We start from the raw sequence: 19,206 nt of genomic DNA on the forward strand, positions 1-19,206 counted from the left end.
CTTTGAGCCCAGCATGGCAGTAACTGCATTTAAGTCCGTATTTGACCAGCCAGGTGTGTGTTGTCTCTCTGAGATGCAGCAGCAGTTTTTGGTAGTTTTCAGTATTGTTTTTACTTTCCTAATAGAGGCCTGCAGCTCTGAGATTTCAGGGAAAGACCTAATATTTGGATGGGTGGAGGAACTCAAGATGCTAAAGTGAGAAAATATTGCTCCTTGTAGGGTCCTGGGAGTCACCCACATTTTGTGCAAGAACCCTGATATTTTTCACATAAGGAAATGCCCTGCAGGCATCTAAACTGCAAAAGTATTTTGAAAATCGGCCTGTGAATTAACCAAGTACACCAACAGAAATCACATGCCTTATAGCCATCGTTACAATTACTCATAATTTTAACTTCTGAAAATCATGCGACTTTTAAAACTTTTTCTGGATTCCTCATAAATTTGACTTCACTTATACTGTAAAGAGGATAAATATACAACAGTCTCAAATGGTTTTCTTTCAGTTTACTGAAAGTTAAATAAATTTACAGGATAACACAGAGTGGAGGGGGGCATCAGTCCTAGAGACAAATTCCACTGAGATTTTCAGTTACTGAAATTAGGCTCTAATAGCTCATAATATCAGAGTCCAGGGAAAAAGTCTTCTGTATACTGGCACCAATTTACATCTATATGTTTGCAATCATCAGACATGGTGGCTATAGGGACACTGTCAACTTATTTGTATAGTTTTTTATTCTCCATTGTTTCTTATCCTTTTAGAGGCTTGATCATATTTTCCCCTCATTGGGTTTTGTCCCCTCTACAGTGTAAATTGATAGCTTCAGCTCCATTAGAACCCCAGAAAGAAGTTTATTATGGCTTCTCCTATGTTTGTTTGCAGCTCAGCAGTGATATGAACGTATAAGCAACAAGGAAGAAGAGGAATTACTAGAAGCGTTTATAATTAGGGCCTCAGGACTCAAAGCATTCACTTATACAAATAGATCCATGGAAATCTGAGGGGTTATTCACAGGAGTGAGGGCTGTAGCATCAGGCACACAGTGAAGGGCTAAAAATTAAGGATGTGGTTACACTATATTTATACAAAAACAATCCACCTGGGTGGAGATCTTTACAGAGTAGATCTGATACATGTGAGAGAGACCAATACACACACACACAATCTCTGTTAGAAGGGGCAATGGTGTAACATGAGGGGCAGGGCTTAAAGAGCCTTGTTTCTGAAACATTATTTTCAGATGTATTATGTTGAGCCAGTTCTTTCTCTCTCCCCATCCCAAATGCTGACCGCACTGGCTCCACTGACCACCCTGTGAGGGGTGTGAGAGACTAAGAATCAAGCCTGCTGATGTGGAGAACTAAACATTCCTTTCCTTTCTCCTCACCTTTAATTTCTGAATTTAAAACAAAGTAGAACTATTGAAAATACTCAGGCCTCTTACCCTAAAACAGCCCTGGCCTAGTGGAAGTCATATTTCTAAACCTAAATAAATTGACAGTGTCCCTTTTAAGTTAAAGAAATGCCAAGCTTTTAGTTAGTGGTTCTGTAATGAGAGGATAGTTCTCATGTCATCCCTGGCTCTGTTTCTCAGTGTCTTTTAGTTGCAGGGCCAGTATTCGGGCTCTTGTACTGTCTGCCCCAAGAAAAGTTTCTCTCTCATTCAGTTTCCATCTGCCTGTTTGCAGCAGTGGTGGGTGTTTAAGCGATGCTCACCTGCCGTTAGCGGCTCAGCTCTGCTCTTTCCTGCAGGACTTGCTGTGGAATTGGCAGGTTTACATATATGCAGCCCAGCTAAGGTTAAGAAGAATGAAAATTCCAGCTATCCCTTTGCAATTTTGCCATAGACCATTCAGACTCTTATCCTGGTTGAAGTCCTTAATTTCTGGTCTCTGTGTTGGCCATTGTTCCCTTTGGCAGTGGAAGCTAGTGGTGTCAGCCCTGTCCTTTGTCATCCGCTCTGGATGTGTGCTCATAGCTTTGTGTTCAAGAAAACCCTCTTCCCGTGTTGTGTTTGGATGAGGGTGAGGACTTTACACAAGGCAGTGGAGAGGGGCTGGAGGCCTCCAGGCCAGGCACTCTCTTCCCTGTGGAAGGCAGCAGTGACAGTGAATCACAAACACAGATGAAGGTGCTCCTGACGGCTCAGTCATGGCAGTTGCCTGTGAACTGTTCACCATGGTTACTGAGTGGAGGATGCCATCTGTGTGGGGATGAAGGTCTCAATAACGCTGTGAGTAGATGGCAGCAAGTGGCTGTGGCTGTTGGTGGAGTCAGAGCTGTGGTACAGCACCAGGCTGCTAGAGGAGACTGTTAAAAACATGCAGTTTTAGCATGGTAGTTTCCTTCATCTGTTCCTTCTCTAATTCCCCCTTCCCTCCCTCCCTCCTTCTACATGGCATCTAAGGATTCTTCATCTCAGACATGAAGGTCTGATATCTTCCTGACATCACTGAAGAGTTAGGGTTCATCTACACCAACACTGAGCTTACAGCAAACTGGGGTGTAAATCTACCCCACACTAGCTTGCCATGTGGACCCTGCTGCAGTGTACTAAAAGTTCCATAGCGTACCTTGATCTATGCCTGTTTGAAAGGGCATAAATTAAAGCACACTGTGAAACTTCCAGTGTGCGCAGCAGGGTCCCCACAGACACTTAGTTCATGGCAGGCTAGTGCGGGCTCGATTTAGACCCCAATTTGCTGCACACTAAGTGTTTTTATAGACAAGCCCTCACTCCTTTATCCCATTCCCATTTCATATGCAAAGACTTGCGTGCCCAGATCCAAAGCTGTTCTCAAAGTATCATGGGAATCAACCCCCTTGGAAATAAAATGCCTCACTAATGTCCTCTCAGAGTTGGTAGGCTTTACCCTATATCCTATCCCTGAAGGAATCTTTGCCTCCCCAACCCTGAATGCCGTCTGCATGTTTGGCTGTGTAGGGACACCATTCCTGCCTGTGTTCTTCAATGTTAGTCACTTGTACAAATTCCACATAGGCCCCATATCCACACCCATACCTCTTTTTGGATATGCTGAAAAATCCCTGCTATGGACTGTGCTTTAGAGCTTCCTTTCATGAGGTCATTTTCTGTATCCCCCAGGGCCTGGTTGGAGTTCTGTTGCAGAATAGGAAACCCTGGATGCTATTTCATGTCCTACCATTGGGGTTTTGGCAGATGGAAGCGGGATAGAGGGACAGTATAAAATGATAGTTTATTGGTCTTACCAGCTGGGCTCGGGGTGAGGCGATGGCCTGGCTGAAGGTGCTGAATGGTTGTGTCTTGGTTCTGTAAATGTATTGTTGGTGTCTGTGACACTGACGTGTGGATCCCGGACTCCGTATGGGTCTCTGATTCAGATGTAAACACCTGAGAAAATTAATGTTTCCTGAGCTTTGGAACAGTGCCTGGGTCAGATCTGTCTCCTACAAGCCTTCTAATAGGCACTTACATGGGCAAGCTGGATTGGAAACAGCAAGCGGGTCCTGTTTCCAAGGAAACTCATTGCTGCTTGGCAGTGCAGCAAGGAAGCTTGCTCTAATGTTCCCAATGTTCCAGCTGGTATTGGCAAGGCGCTGGGGTGAGGAAGATTGTCCTGCTGGAGTGGCACAGACAGGGTGCCAGATATGCTCTACTGGCATAGGCAGTATGCTACGTGATATGCAGTGCAGTTTTAAGTAGGGGAATGAAGGCATATGACAAATACCATTCCCTGCTTTGTTACCTGTTTGGTTGGTGTCAGGTTAGTCAGGGCACTGAGATTTGCTGTATCTGTTATCACCATGGTCTGGGGTAAAAGGCCAGTATGTGCATATTGGGCCACTTCAGACTTGTGGCTGTAGAGAGCTAGAAATGAAAGAAAACAAGATTGTGTGGATTCTGGAGCTCTGAGAGTTGTAACTAGGAACAGTTAAATAAATGGGAAATCAACTTTAGCCAAAGTGACACCAACATGAATTTGCTGTCAGTCAATCCTGAATCTCAGACACAACCAGTAGGACATGGATCTAGGAGAGGAATCACCTACCCTCCTCTTCTGTTCTTCTGATGATAAACAGAGTGCTGCAAGCCCAGGGGCCATCAGTTAACCTCTGAAGCAAAAGGGACTGGAGGTGGTGAGATCCAATTTGAACCCTTACCATGGGGGCTCTGTATCTGGGCCATGGTGGCCATGAAGGGGCTCTGATTGATGTGGCTCTGGACCTGCTGCATGATGGGCTGCTGGTAAGATGGGTGGAGCTGCTGGGAGAACTGGACAGGCTGAAGGGTAGTAAGGCTGCTTCCCATGCTGTTTATCACAGGAACACTCTGGGCTTGGGTGGAGGTTAGGCCTGAGAAATAAAGACATGCATATTCAGTTCCTTGTTTCATCTCCTCTCAGACTGGGAGTGCATGACTGTTCCCTCTGCCGAAGTGGGGTCTGCAGAAATTCTGGAATGGTTTCCATAGCTGTGCCTAGTCTTCGCTTCCCGGCTCTTTGAGCTCTGGTCAAGTGAAAAATTCTCTGAGCTAGGACTCTTTGGGGCAGGGGGAGCTGTTTTACAGCTGTGCCTTGTCCAGTTGTGAATGAACTTAGTGTCTATGAAAGTTAAGGTCTATCAACAGTAGTTTGAGCCACATCTCGTGCAGAAAAGCACCATGCAAGTAGCTCTTACCACCAGTGCTTGTGCCTGAGGTGAGGCATCTTGTTCAGCCACAGATTACGCAATGCAATTCTGTTCAAATCTGCTTAATCCTTCACTGGAGAGACCTTCTTTAAAAATGAGAGTGGAGTTTAATGGCCCAGTCATTATTTTAAGCTCACCTCAGTCTGCTGGCAAGAGTGCTAGGTGTAACTAGCCACAACAAACTAAATTTTAGACCCATGGGGTTCATTTTGTTTAGGCTACCAAATAGCTGGATTTGAACCAATGACATGGAGACGAAAGGTTTTATATCCCTTTACTCAAGTTCCTTAGCCATCCATTCCCCACTTGTGAACTGGTAAGCCTCTACAGGAGCGGGACGTTTTCATATCATGTGGAATGGTGCAAAGTACTAATGCTTCTGAAGAGCTCCTGACAATCCCTAAAGTTGTGATAGACTCCCCCAGCCATATATTTTCCTTTCCACCTCAAAGCTTTTGACTCAGGAAATGAGACATTTATAATGATCATAGATCCTTTTTTTCCTTTCTGGAAATCCTGATAAATAGAGTGTGGGATAGAAACCACAATGAGCCCTCCAACGTCCCCACATTGTTCACTGCTTACCTATTACCAGGGTGGAGGCCCCTGTGTTGGTGAATGCTGGTGCCAGGGATGAGGTCTCACCAGCTCCAATTGCCATAACACCAGGCAGTGATGTCATGATTAGATTCTGAGTTTGCTGGCTCAACGAGTGTGGATTTTGCTCTAGGCTGTGCAAAGCGGTCAGGGTGCTGACAGGAGGGAGAGGTCCCCCATGAGCAGAGATCTGGGCATGAGGAAGAAAGAAGAGCTGTGAAAATGCTATCTGCAACAGCTGGAGTATGCTGAGCACTTTAAAGTTCCAATCTGTGATCAGTTTCCCACCCAGCTTCTGACAGTTTGGAAGGGACTTCATTTAGCTGAGTACAGTTTGTATGCTTCCTTTGATGCTGCCTCCATGCTGATTGATTAACCATTAAAGAACACTGTCACGGTATTAACAATAGCACTTTGCCCTGGTCAGTCTCCTCCCATCTGAGAATCTCAAAGTGCTTTACAAACATTGTGAATTTAGCCTCTGTTCCCATATAGTGAAGTATTATCCTCAGGGAGGGGGAAATGAGGTACAGTGGTCCATCCATTTACCCTATTGCTGCTTAATGTCATTAAAAATCCCATGCAAATTTTTATGTATAAAAAGTTTCAATGCTTTTTTTTTTTTTAAACATATTAAATGTTCAGCTTTAGCAGCCTAACACTTATACTTGTTTAGCACTTTGTAACTAGGGACCTCAAAAGGCTTTACAAACTTGAACCCTCACAACCCCATTAGAAGGTAGATCTGAAGTTCATATTAGAGTTTGAAAAGTGAGGCACAGAGAGGCTAAGTGACTTAAAAGTCGGTTCAAAACGGAGGCTAGAACTCAAGAGTCCTTCTTTTCTTAGGGCTTCTCTACACTCTACGTAAGTACGCACCAGAGAGGTGTAAATTCTAGTGTGCATTATTGCAGGGTTGCTTGTTATAGAGAGAGGGAGCATGTCTGGCTAGTGGGTAGAGCAGGACTTTCAGTTCTAGACTTGGTTCTGTCACTGACTGAATTTGTGACCTTTGTCAAATCATTTAACCTGTCTGTCTCAGTTTTCAAACTCTCAGATTAACTTCATAATTCATATCTACCTTCTAGTGAGGTTGAGGTTGTAGTCTGTAAGCCATGTGAGGTCCCTAGTTAAAAAGTCCTATAAAAGTATCACAAGAGTTCAGCTACCAAAGCTGAATACTTAATATATAGTTATTTAAGAAGTTCCAATGCTTTATTTATGAACAACTGCATTGAATTTGTAACAAGATTAAGGAGCAATAGGGTAAATGATTGGACTCACCATCTTGACAGTGTCTCTTTTTGTACACAGCAGTAAAAGGAGATTTTCAAAAGTCTTGTGGAAAGACTTTTCCTTCACAGGAGTGACCAGAAAATCAGCAAAGTGACTGGGTGACTGTAAAGATTTTAATTGGATTCATAAATTGAACTTTGCCCCAGGACAGCTATGGACCAATACAAACGTCTTGCTAACAGGTTTTATATGTAGCATACAATCTAAGGGAACTGTGCAAACCAGCCAAGAATGATCAATCGTATAATCTTAGCGTAGTGATACAAACCACATGGAAGGAGGCTTAGTTAATGAAAGATATCCAAAGGAGATCTGCCTCAAGATGAATATGATTAGGCTGGTACAATCCAGATTTACTGTACAAGATCTATTGGTAGGAATTCTGTGCAAACTGGGTTTGTTGCACCTAACTTTTACAAATGGGTCAGGGCAGGTAACAGGTCCCTGTTTTGTTAGTCCCATTAGATTCTTTTCAGCTATCTTGCTGAGTGTGGAGTTCAATCAAACGTGAGTGGTAATGGAAGGAGTCTGATCAGTGGGAGAGGAACAGACCTTTTGGGGTGGGCAGGTTAACAACAGGTGTGTCATTAGAGGTCTTGGGCCCTGTTTTCCTACTGAAAGGTGTACCATACTGTTTTGATTAATCCCAGGGCAGTAACGGGCTAGGGTAGTCCTACTCAATCTTCATGCTCCCAGTACCCACCCCCACCACTAGGTGGCATGGTGTGAGAATCCTAAAAATGCTTTTGAACTTGCTACTGCTGTGGGGAGTTAACAGCATTCTGGAAAATATAATTTCTGAATATTGTCCTCTGGAAACCCAGGGATCCTTCTTTGATTCCCTGACATCATGGAATCACCAGGACTAGGGTATATGTCACTCACCAGCTTAGTGTCTGTGCTCAACAGGTTCTGGCTTGGCTCCAGTCCAGGGGGAGAGACCTGATGAAGAATGGTTTGGGTGGTCACCATGGAACTGTTCCCATGATGATTGCTGCTGGAAGACTCTGCCTCATTGGCTGGCTGCTGGTTGTACCTCATTCCTATGTCAGAAAAGGAGAGACTTGGTTCCCACAGATGAGGCTGATCTAGTAAATTAGGACAAGCAATAAATTCAATTCCCTTTGTAGGCCTTTGTCAGGTGCACTGAGGCAGCCCTCCTTCACTGGTGCTGTTTCAGAGCTGAGAGGCTGTGTGGACTGAGCATGGTACTTGGAAACCAAGAACACACCAAAATTTTAATCCTCTCAGTAGCTTGCTGGGTGGCCTTGGACAAGTCATCTCCTAATGTACTGGCTTTGTGCAGGGGCGAATATCGCCGTGGGGGAAAAGCTGTGTAGCTAAGTTGGTTAGAAATTCTTCCTGGGAGTAAATATAGAAAGGAAGGGAGTTTGAGTGATAGCATCTACCACAAAGTGAGAGGGAAAGTCTTCCAGGTTCACTCAATCCTGGGCTTCCCTGCCCTCACCAATAGGCCCAAATCCTTCCTTGGAGAGACCACCACCTGTCAAAGGGAGAGGGGAATTCTTCCTTTTAGCCTTTTAAGTGGAAGGCCTTCTCTATTCTATTGTGTCAAGGGAGATTGCTAGCAACCTCTTACTCTGAGAGGGATGATGGAATTTCCACCATTAAATTCCTGCTCTAGCACTGAGGACCTGTTTAGGTAGTAGCTTTATTCCCTTCCCTGCACAGCGGGAGTTTGCACTTGTGCTCTAATTGGAGTGTCTCTTCCAGCCCTGGAGATCAATGATGATTGATACTGCTTCACTAACACACTGGCATCTCAAGGACTTTTGCCTAGAAACATGAGAAAGGACAAAGCACCTGAGCATTAGAAAAGTGAGCTTGCTGAATACAGGTACTTATTGCTTGTTCATCTGGCTACCACAGAGAAAGGAGGCAAAGATGCCATTCTTCTGCTTTCAGTGCTTATGAAAACTGACAGTCTGTTTTGTGTTGCTGAGGCCGCAGAGGGTTACTTTTCCTAACTCCTAACAATTCAGCCAAGAATGTTTGTGTCTCTGACTTGTGGCAGTTGGAGGCTCCCAAAGAGGGAGCCGTGTGTGTGAGAAGAAAGGGTATACAATTAACCTCCGAGACAACCTAACAGGCGAGCCCTTGAAATAGGGATTACTGACTACTGTTCATCAATAGGGGGCTGTGACAGAGCAATGAATGAGACCTGACTGTAAGGCACTCCCTCAGCATTGAGCTTCCAATGTCCTCTTCACTCCACTTCATAGAATCATAGAATATCAGGGTTGAAAGAGACCTCAGGAGGTCATCTAGTCCAACCTTCTGCTCCAAGCAGGACCAATTCCCAACTAAATCATCCCAGACAGGGCTTTGTCAAGCCTGACCTTAAAAACCTCTAAGGAAGGAAATTCCACCACCTCCCTAGGTAACCCATTCCAGTGCTTCACCACCCTCCTAGTGAAAAAGATTTTCCTAATATCCAGCCTAAACCTCCCCCACCGCAACTTGAGACCATTACTCCTTGTTCTGTGATCAGGTACCACTGAGAACAGTCTTGATCCATCCTCTTTGGAACCCCCTTTCAGGGAGTTGAAAGCAACTATCAAATTCCCCCTCATTCTTCTCTTCTGCAGACTAAACAATCTCAGTTCCCTCAGACTCTCCTCATAAGTCATGGCTCCAGCCCCCTAATCATTTTTGTTGCCCTCTGCTGGACTCTTTCCAATTTTCCCACATCCTCCTTGTAGTGTGGGGCCCAAAACTGGACACAGTACTCCAGATGAGGCCTCACCAATGTCGAATAGATGGGAACTATCATGTCCCTCGATCTGCTGGCAATGCCCCTACTTATACAGCCCAAAATGCCGTTAGCCTTCTTGGCAACAAGGACACGCTGTTGACTCATATCCAGCTTCTTGTCCACTGTAACCTCTAGGTCCTTTTCTGCAGAATTGCTGCCCAGCTATTCAGTACCTAGTCTGTAGCAGTGAATGGGATTCTTCCGTCCTAAGTGCAGGACTCTGCACTTGTCCTTGTTGAACCTCATCAGGTTTCTTTTGGCCCAATCCTCTAATTTGTCTAGGTCCCTCTGTATCCTATCCCTACCCTCCAGCATATTTACCCCACTCCTCCCAGTTTAGTGTCATCTGCAGACTTGCTGAGAGTGCCGTTCACGCCATCCTCCAGATCATTAATGAAGATATTGAACAAAACTTGCCCTACGACCGACCCTTGGGGCACGCCGCTTGAAACCGGCTGCCAACTAGACATGGAGCCATTGATCACTACCGGTTGAGCCTGACGATCTAGCCATCTTTCTATCCACCTTATGTTCCATTCATCCAGCCCATACTTCTTTAACTTGCTGGCAAGAATACTGTGGGAGACCATATCAAAAGCTTTGCTAAAGTCAAGGAATAACACACCCACTGCTTTCCCCTCATCCACAGACCCAGTTATCTCCTTATAGAAGGCAATTAAGTTAGTCAGGCATGACTTGCCCTTGGTGAATCCATGCTGACTGTTCCTGATCACTTTCCTCTCCTCTACGTGCTTCAGAATTGATTCTTGAGGACTTGCTCCATGATTTTTCCAGGGACTGAGGTGAGGCTGACTGGCCTGTAGTTCCCCAGATCCTCCTCCTTCCCTTTTTTAAAGTCACCCTTCTCCCCTCATCTCGTGGATGCGAAGATATCCCTTTATCACCTACACTCTCATCTTGTGTAAACCCTACATCAGTTTGGCTCTCCCATCTACTGATCAGCTTCTGAAGGGATACGCTTCGAAATGGCCTTGGTGCCTGAACTTGCAGGCTCACCTGTCTCCTGTTCCAAAACTCCCGCTTTGTAGTCAGTACTCACCATGGACTTTGCTTGGCGAGATAGCAGGCGTTGGCTGAAGGGAGGAAGAGTTGTGAGAGGTCAGTGGGGGAGCAGAGCTGGGCTGCGGCCCACTGTAGGTATCCATGGCTAGCTTGTGCCGAAAGGCCTCCTCCTTCCTACGGTTGGCGAACCAGTTATAAACTCTCACCTCGGTGACCAGGTTTGAGCCCAGACCTTGGGCCTGGGATGGGGAGACGCCACGCTGAATGCACTCTGCCCTGTCAGGAGAGAGCACAGGAAGGGCCTTGGTGGTCTCATAGCTGCATTAGGAAACACTTTTTCTTTCTGTTTGGTGAGCTGGAGCACTGTTGAATGATGGATAGCTCTGGGTTGACTCCCTAATCATCTAATATGTGCTACGGTGGCTCCTGTGACCAGGCAGGGTCTTCATAACACCAGCACCTCGATGATGCACTCATGGAGTTGGGGGGGAGGGGGGGCACGCTCAACAGCCAAAGGTCTGTGTGGGTGTGTGGTGTGTTCATGACTTTGGTGTCTGTATGCATGTCATCAGGCCGGGTTACCCTGTAAGCAGAGGCCCAGGGCAGGATGAGCAGGCTGTTCTGTACAGTGGTTAGAGAGGCAGAGCGTTGTTGGAGCCCAGGACTGGAATAACAGGCAGTGAGAGTTCAGTGCTGGAAGCTTGTTCTATAGCTGGCTCTAGCCAATCATTCTCTTACTTTGTCTGTGCATTGGGATTTCACTACACAGCGTTTGGCAAATTGTATCCCAAAGAAAGATCAATAGGAGATCTCAATCCACTGCTACCCCATTGCCCTTACACAGAGCAGAGTATGGCTTCTGGCAGAATAGCAAGAGCACACAAAGGCCTATTCCATCCCTCTTTTTCCCTCCCTCCATCAACACTGGAGACCCTCCTTCACCTGTTGCACTCCTCCACCAATGCTTCTCTCTCCTCCTTGCTCGGGTTCTTCTGTCTCTCATAAGCTTGGAATAGGATCTGTTGTGAGGCAGGACCCCACTTAAAGCGGTTTCTTCTCCCTTTCTTGGTGGGCAGGTCATCTCCCATGGGCTCCTCTGCCACAAGTCCCTGACCAGCATGGGTGAACTCTGGAAACACAAATGGGCAAGGGTCTTTGCTTGCTGATAAGATGTTTTTGTAACATTCTCTTTCTTGGAATTCAGCTGTCTCAGAGCAGCTTATCCTCAGTCAGCGTCTCCTACTATTGAACAAATGCAGGTGGAAAATCTAGATGAGATTTAAATAAAGCTCTATATTTGTCTAAAATGGGTAAGATCATCCCCAATGGGCCCATTGGACATGTTGCATCTTGATTCCTAGTGTGAAGCAGTGAAACAGAACAAGCAGCAGGAGCTGGAGTGGATGCAGCTCATGTAGAGTCCAACCCTCTAGGCCCCACTAAAGGCAAAGTTATTAATTTTACTAGGGGCCCATCTAATATGTATAAAATGAAACCGATTACAGCCACATTCGTTCGTGTGGAGGTTGCAAAGGCTATTGTTTTAAGCATGTATTTGTAACACGCTGGCTTAGTATGTGTGAGAGATGATATCCCACTAATGGCTGACCCCAGAGCTACAGCCTGCTACTTACTCATGGCTAAAGGAATTACTTCTTTAGATGAAATTGCAGAAAACTCTTTTCTGGTGCTGAAAGTCCTGGGTTCTATCATTGCTGGTGATCAGCTATGCTGTCTGTGCTTACATAAATGCACTTCGTTGGGAGTGCCCCATCTTGGTCCAAGTCGATGCCTCCACTTGGATATACCGATAGATGAGAGCTATAGCCTGCTCTCCACCTTTAAAGAAGTGGGTGGCTGCAGGCTCCTTTGTGCAATTTGGCCAACCGTGTGGAATGGTGACATGGACTTGTCTAACCTTACTGCTAGAAAGGGCCTCCCTCCCATGCCTTCCACACTGCAGATGAGGGTAGGGGGAACTATAGGACACTAGAGTTAGGAGAGATTTGCTGTTGCTGTACTTACGCTGGGCCACCTCTCGCTGCTTGCGGACATACCAGGTGTAGAGGGCAGCTCTCTTCTGGGTCTTCATGGGTGTGCCTTTGTTGAGGTGCTGTGAGAGGTGAGACTGATTTAAACCCGTAGTGTCCACCACCTCCCTTTGAGGGATGTTGTGCTGCTGGAGGTAGGATTTCACCATTTTTGCTACTCTCCAGGGATCCTCTCTAGAATTAACAGAAAATGCACCTCATTAAAGATAGAATTCTTGTCTGTGTATCCAGGTTGCACAGAAGGGATTCAAGGAATGTCATCCAGCACTTCTTGCATGAAGTGTGGGCACCAGAAGCAATGAGAGAGGTGAATCCTCTGTTCACGCTTTGCCTTTGATGAGGCAGGTAGGATAGATTTAGTATGCTGCATAATAACCGTTCATCTCTCCAAGGAAATCTTTTGTTCAGTGTGACACTCTATGCAGTGGTTTGACCTAACCTCCAAGCTAAATGACTTACTTGCCTAAATCTTTTAATGAGTATTTTTGATAGCCCTGGAGACTGAACTCCTTGGAGTAGCAGTGGTGACGGTTTCCTCTATGCCATCCTTCCTATGTAGGTCAATTCTGACCAAGAGCCTGTCACCTCTGGAGCAGCGGGAGAGGGATGAGGGGTGGAGCAGATGATGTCCCATATTTCAGGGTTCCATTTCTCACAATGCTGTATGTTCTGGGCTCTGCTTTTCAGTTTCAGGAGGTGGGTCTCTTTTTCTCTGCTTCCCTGTCTGTGGGGGATGTGTGCTCACAGATAACGTAATGTACTTTCCTAAACTGGGTTCACTTTAATATCAGACCGACTGATCCTCACTTGGACTCGCACTCTGACTCTGGCTCTGATCCAGCTTGGGGTAACCCACAGCAGAGCCGCCAAGAGAGAGTGGAGCTCCAAACCCAAAATAACTTTACATGATTCTACAATATATACTCATGCATGTGAGACTCCTGTACCCAGACACTGACCATATACACCACCCACATGTCCTTACACATATGGCACTTTAGATATACACATCTGCTCTTTCAAATTTTCCATTTTGCATCTGTGTACTTAGAGAAAAAAAATGAACACGTATTTACAATCCCAACCATTGCACTGCACTTTACAAGCCAAGAAGTGTAGAACTGCATGGAAAAAAACCCCCAAAATAGTAAACTGACCTTGGGAATTTCATAATAGTTGTAAATCTGATAAGGTTTATCAGAACGTCTGATAAGGTTCCTGAGCATTTGAGTAACCATGGGGCTGACTAAGGAGATTGTGGTTGAATTTCGGTGACTGGTTTGGGTTTGACTGAACCTGAAACTCAGTAGAACTTGGAAGATGTGAACCAAGCAGTTTAGAACCAAACATGGACAACCCCTGTGTTGAGGAAATGTATGATTTCTTTGCAGATGTAACATGGAGCTGCCCTCTGTGTTTCTAATGTGAAATGCCTGAGGGACTGACTGGACTGGATGTGATCCCAACATGGTATAGATAATGTTGATGTCCTCTCCGAATACCAGTAGCAGGTGGGTGGAATAAGAGAAAAATACCCAGGACTCTGGGGAAAATACAGCAGGACAGTTGGGGGTGGAGGGCGAGAGCAGCCTGCGTACTAGCTGCTTTGTTGACTCTGTGGGTTGTCAGAGGCTGAAAGGCGATAAGAAGGACAAAGTCCGCACCTGTTCTCTCAGCGCAAACACCCTTATCTCTGTTCCTGCTGCAGCCTCTTCCACAGCAACCAGACGGTCCAAGGAGCAAGCTCAACTGCAGTTAAAGTGTGGCAGGAGGCTGAGACAGGGGGAGAAATCTCTTTTCTTAAAATGGCACCACTGGTGGTTCTCTGATGGTGGAGCTGTGCCAAAATGCTCCATTTTCCACCCTCTCCCCTTGTACTCTTCAAAGACCCCCAAATTAGGGCAACCCATCTAGCCTATTTTTTCCCATTCCTGAGCTTTAAGCAGTTGGTGTTTGCTCTACTACCTCTTGAGACGAGGACTAATCTCCTCCTTATTGTAGTCTCTCTTAATTCAGCCTCTATGAATCTAGCCTGCAGCTGAGCCCTGGGCACTTTCCTTCTTTAAAGAGATACCCAACAGCCCCAGGATTCTGTTGTACAGTGATAGATTAGAAGAGATGCTCAAGGGCAAGGCTTCTGCCCTGTCTTTCAGATCATGTTTCTGGGTCAGCTAGTGAAGAAAGGGAGGGGGATTCATGATCACCCATAGACGCTTCTATAACATACTGACTTCCTTCCCACTTGGCATCTGAGCCACGTACTTCCTCTCTCTCTCTTATCAGAATCCCCAGCTCTCTCTGTCAGGAAGGAGTGGGGAGGTACTTGGGAGAGGATGAGACTCACACTTTTCATAGTTTAGAACACTATGGGGTGCCAAGGTAGACACACATTCCCAAGGTGTGTCTACAATTAGAATCATAGAATTTCAAGGTTGGAAGGGACCTCAGGAGGTCATCTAGTCCAACCCCCTGCTCAAAGCAGAACCAATCCCCAGACAGATTTTTGCCCCAGATCCCTAAGTGACCCCCTCAAGGATTGAACTCACAACCCTGGGTTTAGCAGACCAATGCTCAAACCACTGAGGTGCATCTGCACTTGGGAGCTGTTTACAGCACGGATGTCCCCTAACACGAGTAAAGGGTGGTTTCATGGTGTAGCATAGATGATGCCTTAACTGTGTGCACATGTACTGTCAAAGCCAAAGCTTTAATTCCTGTGTAAAGAGACCTCGTGACCCTAGGTTATACTGTAGAGCAGGCTGTGTGTGTTGTTAGGTGAGTTGAACACTCTCACAGACTATCACTTATCCTCATCGTGCCACCTGCAGAGACCTTCACCATAGACAAAAACACCAGGGATGAAATCCTTGCCCCACTGAAGTCAATGGCAAAACTCTCTTTGCCTTCAGTAGGAGTAGGATTTCACCCCAGGCCCAATCTTGCTCACCTTACTTGGGCAAAATGCCCAATTAATTTAGTAAATCAGGACTGCAAAAAGGTCCCAGCCTTGTTCAACATCTGACCGCTTCCTGCCTCATTTTGGCTTCAGCTTTCCATTCTTCCCAAGTACAAACTTTACCCCCATTGCTTTACCATTCTTCAGGGTCTATCTCCAGATTTTCCTTATCCTCAGATAATAGACTTTTACTCTTTCCTTCTCATCTTCTAGGTCCTGTTCTCTTGCCTTCAGCTTCTCCTTGTCTCCTGAGCATAGGCTCTCTCCCTGGCCCTATACAACCTCTGGGGCATGGGGTCCTATCTCTTCCATTCCAGCTGCTCCTTTCCTCAGTTGTGAGGTTGCTTTTTGAGGGCGTATTCACCTCCCTTTTGTTACTTGAACAATAAGTAACCCAGGTAGTTAGTTATAAACTCAAAGGGAACAAGAGGCTAGTTGATAATTTATAGCAACATCTCAAATTTAAATGGAAAGTAAATATCAAGTTGTTAGCATTAAAGAAAACCCAATCCAGAGAGCTGGGGATGTAACATTCAAGGGACCTTCTCTCTCCTTCACTCTTCCTGATTTTTTCTTCCCAATCTTTCTCTCTCTCTCTCTCCCTTTTTTTGTCCTCTTTCTGTCCATCCTCTTTCCTTTATTCTCCACCACCTCTCAGGGCAGCATAATCTGATCCTTTTCAGATTCCCTTGTGCCAAAGATCTGATTTGATCTCTTGGAGGCAGCTTCTGAATTCCTTGTGGTTTGAACTGGAAACGAGTTCAAAGGAGGCCCAGAGCTTTGAAGTGCTCAGGATCATCCCACCAGTCCTTTTAATTGACGACTGCCAGACATCTATCGCCGGTTTTAATGCACAGACTGGACCTGAGATAGGCAGAGAGCAGGGAAGGTAAGACTAACCTCAGCATGGTTGTTTTCATTTGAACTTTGCTTGGTTTGCCTTAGCTTGGCCTATACAATCAGATCCTGACATAAAAGGGGTGTTATAGCTTAATCTCAGGGCCCCTCAGCAACTAGCTCCCTGGGGGAAAGGGCTGGGCCTTTTACCTCTACATCTCCCTGTTTCCTCTTCAGAAAATATGCCCAGAAAATCTTAGCATCTCAACCTCCCTCTTTCCTTGTGGAATTCTACCCTTTGCCCTAGAAGGAAAAATTGCTATACCTACCCACAGGGAACAGCAGCCCTTATCCTGACTTCTCATAAATCCGCCGCATACCCCTCACCGATTGAAGTCTGCGCCTTCCCCTGTCCCCCACCAAAGACAATCTGTATTCTATCTTCTCCATAGGAAATAACTAATAATTGCCCCCATAGGCTCCCCCCACAAATTAATTAATTTACTATTGACTTCTCCCTCCAGTTCTGTCCTTTATGGAGTGAATTGAGGCATTTTCAAAAACACCTACATTATTTAGGATTGTGGGTCCCATGGAAGAGCAATGAGACTTATACTTCTGAATCACTGAGGTACTCTTGAAAATCCCATCCCTTAACTCTCTTCTGGGATTCAGTGTAGTGGGTGAAGGGCTGCCCCACTAGCTCCTCACTAAGGAAACCTCCCTATGGATTGCATACTCAGTGTATTCTGTAGGGGCAAAGGGTAATGGACTCCAGCAAATGAACTTAGAGCTATTTAAGGGAGCAATTGCTTCCATACTGGATTCATTCAGTGTAATACAGTGGTTCACAAACTGCTTCGCAGGATCACTAGTGTTTCACAGAGCACATACTAATGGTCTGCAGAAAGGTGACTGGTCACATTGTGCTTTTTCTCCTTGTTAGCAGGCAGTACATCAAAAGCACAGAAATACATTAAAAATTTTCCTATGTTACTTTCCCATGTAAGCAAGTAAGTTACTGTGACTATGAACAGGAGGAGAGGTGTCCATGAGACAATCTTTTGATTGAGATATGGTCTACAATAGTCTGAAAACTGCTGGTAACACATAAGGAGATTTCTGCACTTTCATAGTGCCTATGTATTTGAATACCACAAAATCATGCACTCAGGTTTTTGAGCAACCATCAATTTGCAAGTAGGGAAGCTCTGTTCTGCATGCCGTTTTGCTAGGTGATCAAGGCTGCTCTCCTACCTTGTGTCCCAGCTGGTGGGAAGTGATTTCTATAATACACCATTTTGTACTATGTATAATATTGACTTCTTACCACATCTCCAAGCCTGTTCCTTTGTCAAGTGAATTGAGACATTTTCAAAAACACCTACATTATTTAGGATTATTTATATATAATATAAATTATTATTTTAAGGACATGCCCATCAGGCCTTCTTCTATTAAAAGAAGGCTTCTTTCCTGAAGGGGCTTCTTAGTTGTTGCTTGCCCATTATCGGTCTCTGATATTGACCCAGATGTTTTTAATTTACTTCCCCAAACACACAATTGCTTTTTAAAATTGTGCAGAAAGGCAAAGATTTTTATCAGACCTATCTATCCACTGCCCCCATTTAGGAGACATTTTTAATGGGTTTGGATCAATATGCTCCATGCCTTGTGGTTAAGAGAGAAGATCATGGTTCTATTTCCAGCTCTTCCACCAACTTCCCATGTAACCATGGTTAAGGCACTTAACCTCTCCGTGCCTTAGTTTCCTCATCTGTAAATGAGGATGATGTCTCATTCACAGTGTGTAAAGAGCTTTGAGATCCTCAGTTAGAAAATGCTGATGAAGTGCAAAGCATTACTGTAAAAATGTGGTATAGAAATTAGTGTTGTGCTGAAACTGACAGAAACCACAGGGCAACTGGAAAGATGGGGAAGATCAGAAACCAGAGTTTATGCCAAGGTGAAGGGCGACGTTGGGGTGAAGGACCACACTGGATCCCCAACTCCTGGATAGGAATTCCCTCCAGTTGTGAAATTCTCTTTACCAGAGCACAGTGGATGGAGTTTAATTCCTGCTTCATCCATTCATTAAAGAGGGGATAAAGCCAGGTGCTCTTCTCTAGCTTCCATGGCTTTCTCTATGGAGAGACACCTGATAAATCATCAGAAGTTAATGATCAAAAAGCTTATCAGGGTCTTTTCGTTTATAAATTTATAAGACAAAAGAGAAATAATAAAGCCATTGGATAATTAGTAACTAGCCAGGGCCCGCCCGGTGCAACTGGAGCTCAAACTGCCCCAAGATCTCTGCATAGGCTTAGGGAGAAGAGAGAGAGAAGGAGATGGGTAAAAGCAATGTGAAAGAGAGACGGACAGACAGATAGGCAGACATAGAAATAGGGTGATGAGAGACAGAGAAAAGGGGGGGGATAGAAAAGGAGGATCTGAGGAAAACATATAGAACGGGAGTTGGAAACAGCAAGGGTGTAAGAAAGAGGGAGGGGGACAAAATGAAAAGGCAGAGAAGGGAAAGGGGTTTATTGGATGGAAAAGAAGATTGAATTATGGGGAGCATCTTTCCTCTCAGGTAAGTGCTGTTCCAGTGTATTTTCTTCCTTCAGCTACTGTAATGTGATCAGCTCCAAATCTGCCCAGACTCTCTAGAGGTCAGGCAATAGAACCATCCCCTCTTAAATATTACAGTGAATATTTAACCCTTAAGTACTGTGCTATCTCTCTATCTTAGGGCTATTGCTGGGGTTTTGCTCCTACTTTTTCTTGTTATGTTTTGTATTAATATCCTTTCCCCATAAAAAGGAATGGCCACAAAGCCAGTAAATCCTCTAACTGCAGTTTAATTTTCCCATAAAAGATTGTAAGTACCGGTTTGAGTCTCCAGAACATCGCAGTCACCCTGTGCCTCCTGTCTGCTCCTAATCTTGGAGAATAGCTTCAGTGCAGACAGATGAGATTTTGTGGCTAAGGATT

General features: G+C 45.1%; 1 protein-coding gene and 1 long non-coding RNA gene across 9 annotated transcripts in view; one reads left to right on the plus strand and one right to left on the minus strand.

Annotated features, from left to right (window-relative positions):
• Nucleotides 1–19,206, minus strand: part of HNF1A (HNF1 homeobox A) — a 21,320-nt gene continuing 2,114 nt past the window's right edge. For 2 of the 4 annotated variants that reach the window (XM_034791160.1, XM_034791159.1), the window contains 9 exons: nucleotides 12,394–12,593; nucleotides 11,311–11,497; nucleotides 10,406–10,644; nucleotides 7,455–7,657; nucleotides 5,262–5,463; nucleotides 4,149–4,340; nucleotides 3,734–3,855; nucleotides 3,237–3,378; nucleotides 1–2,315 (listed from right to left, as the gene is read on the minus strand). In XM_034791160.1, the coding sequence (XP_034647051.1) occupies nucleotides 2,188–2,315; nucleotides 3,237–3,378; nucleotides 3,734–3,855; nucleotides 4,149–4,340; nucleotides 5,262–5,463; nucleotides 7,455–7,657; nucleotides 10,406–10,644; nucleotides 11,311–11,497; nucleotides 12,394–12,593 (1,615 nt within the window). In that variant the 3' untranslated portion in view covers nucleotides 1–2,187. Of the gene's footprint in view, nucleotides 2,316–3,236; nucleotides 3,379–3,733; nucleotides 3,856–4,148; nucleotides 4,341–5,261; nucleotides 5,464–7,454; nucleotides 7,658–10,405; nucleotides 10,645–11,310; nucleotides 11,498–12,393; nucleotides 12,594–12,878; nucleotides 13,052–19,206 lie in introns of those variants that run through there. The other 2 variants (XM_034791162.1, XM_034791161.1) reach the window with 2 other exon arrangements.
• Nucleotides 15,850–19,206, plus strand: part of LOC117888086 — a 14,771-nt gene continuing 11,414 nt past the window's right edge. Inside the window, exon 1 of one of the 5 annotated variants that reach the window (XR_004648260.1) lies at nucleotides 15,850–16,264. This is a non-coding gene — a long non-coding RNA (uncharacterized LOC117888086). Of the gene's footprint in view, nucleotides 16,265–18,517; nucleotides 18,806–19,206 lie in introns of those variants that run through there. The other 4 variants (XR_004648258.1, XR_004648259.1, XR_004648262.1 and 1 more) reach the window with 4 other exon arrangements.

The sequence above is a fragment of the Trachemys scripta genome, chromosome 15, assembly GCF_013100865.1.
Source record: "Trachemys scripta elegans isolate TJP31775 chromosome 15, CAS_Tse_1.0, whole genome shotgun sequence".
NCBI classification, from domain to species: Eukaryota; Metazoa; Chordata; order Testudines; family Emydidae; genus Trachemys; species Trachemys scripta.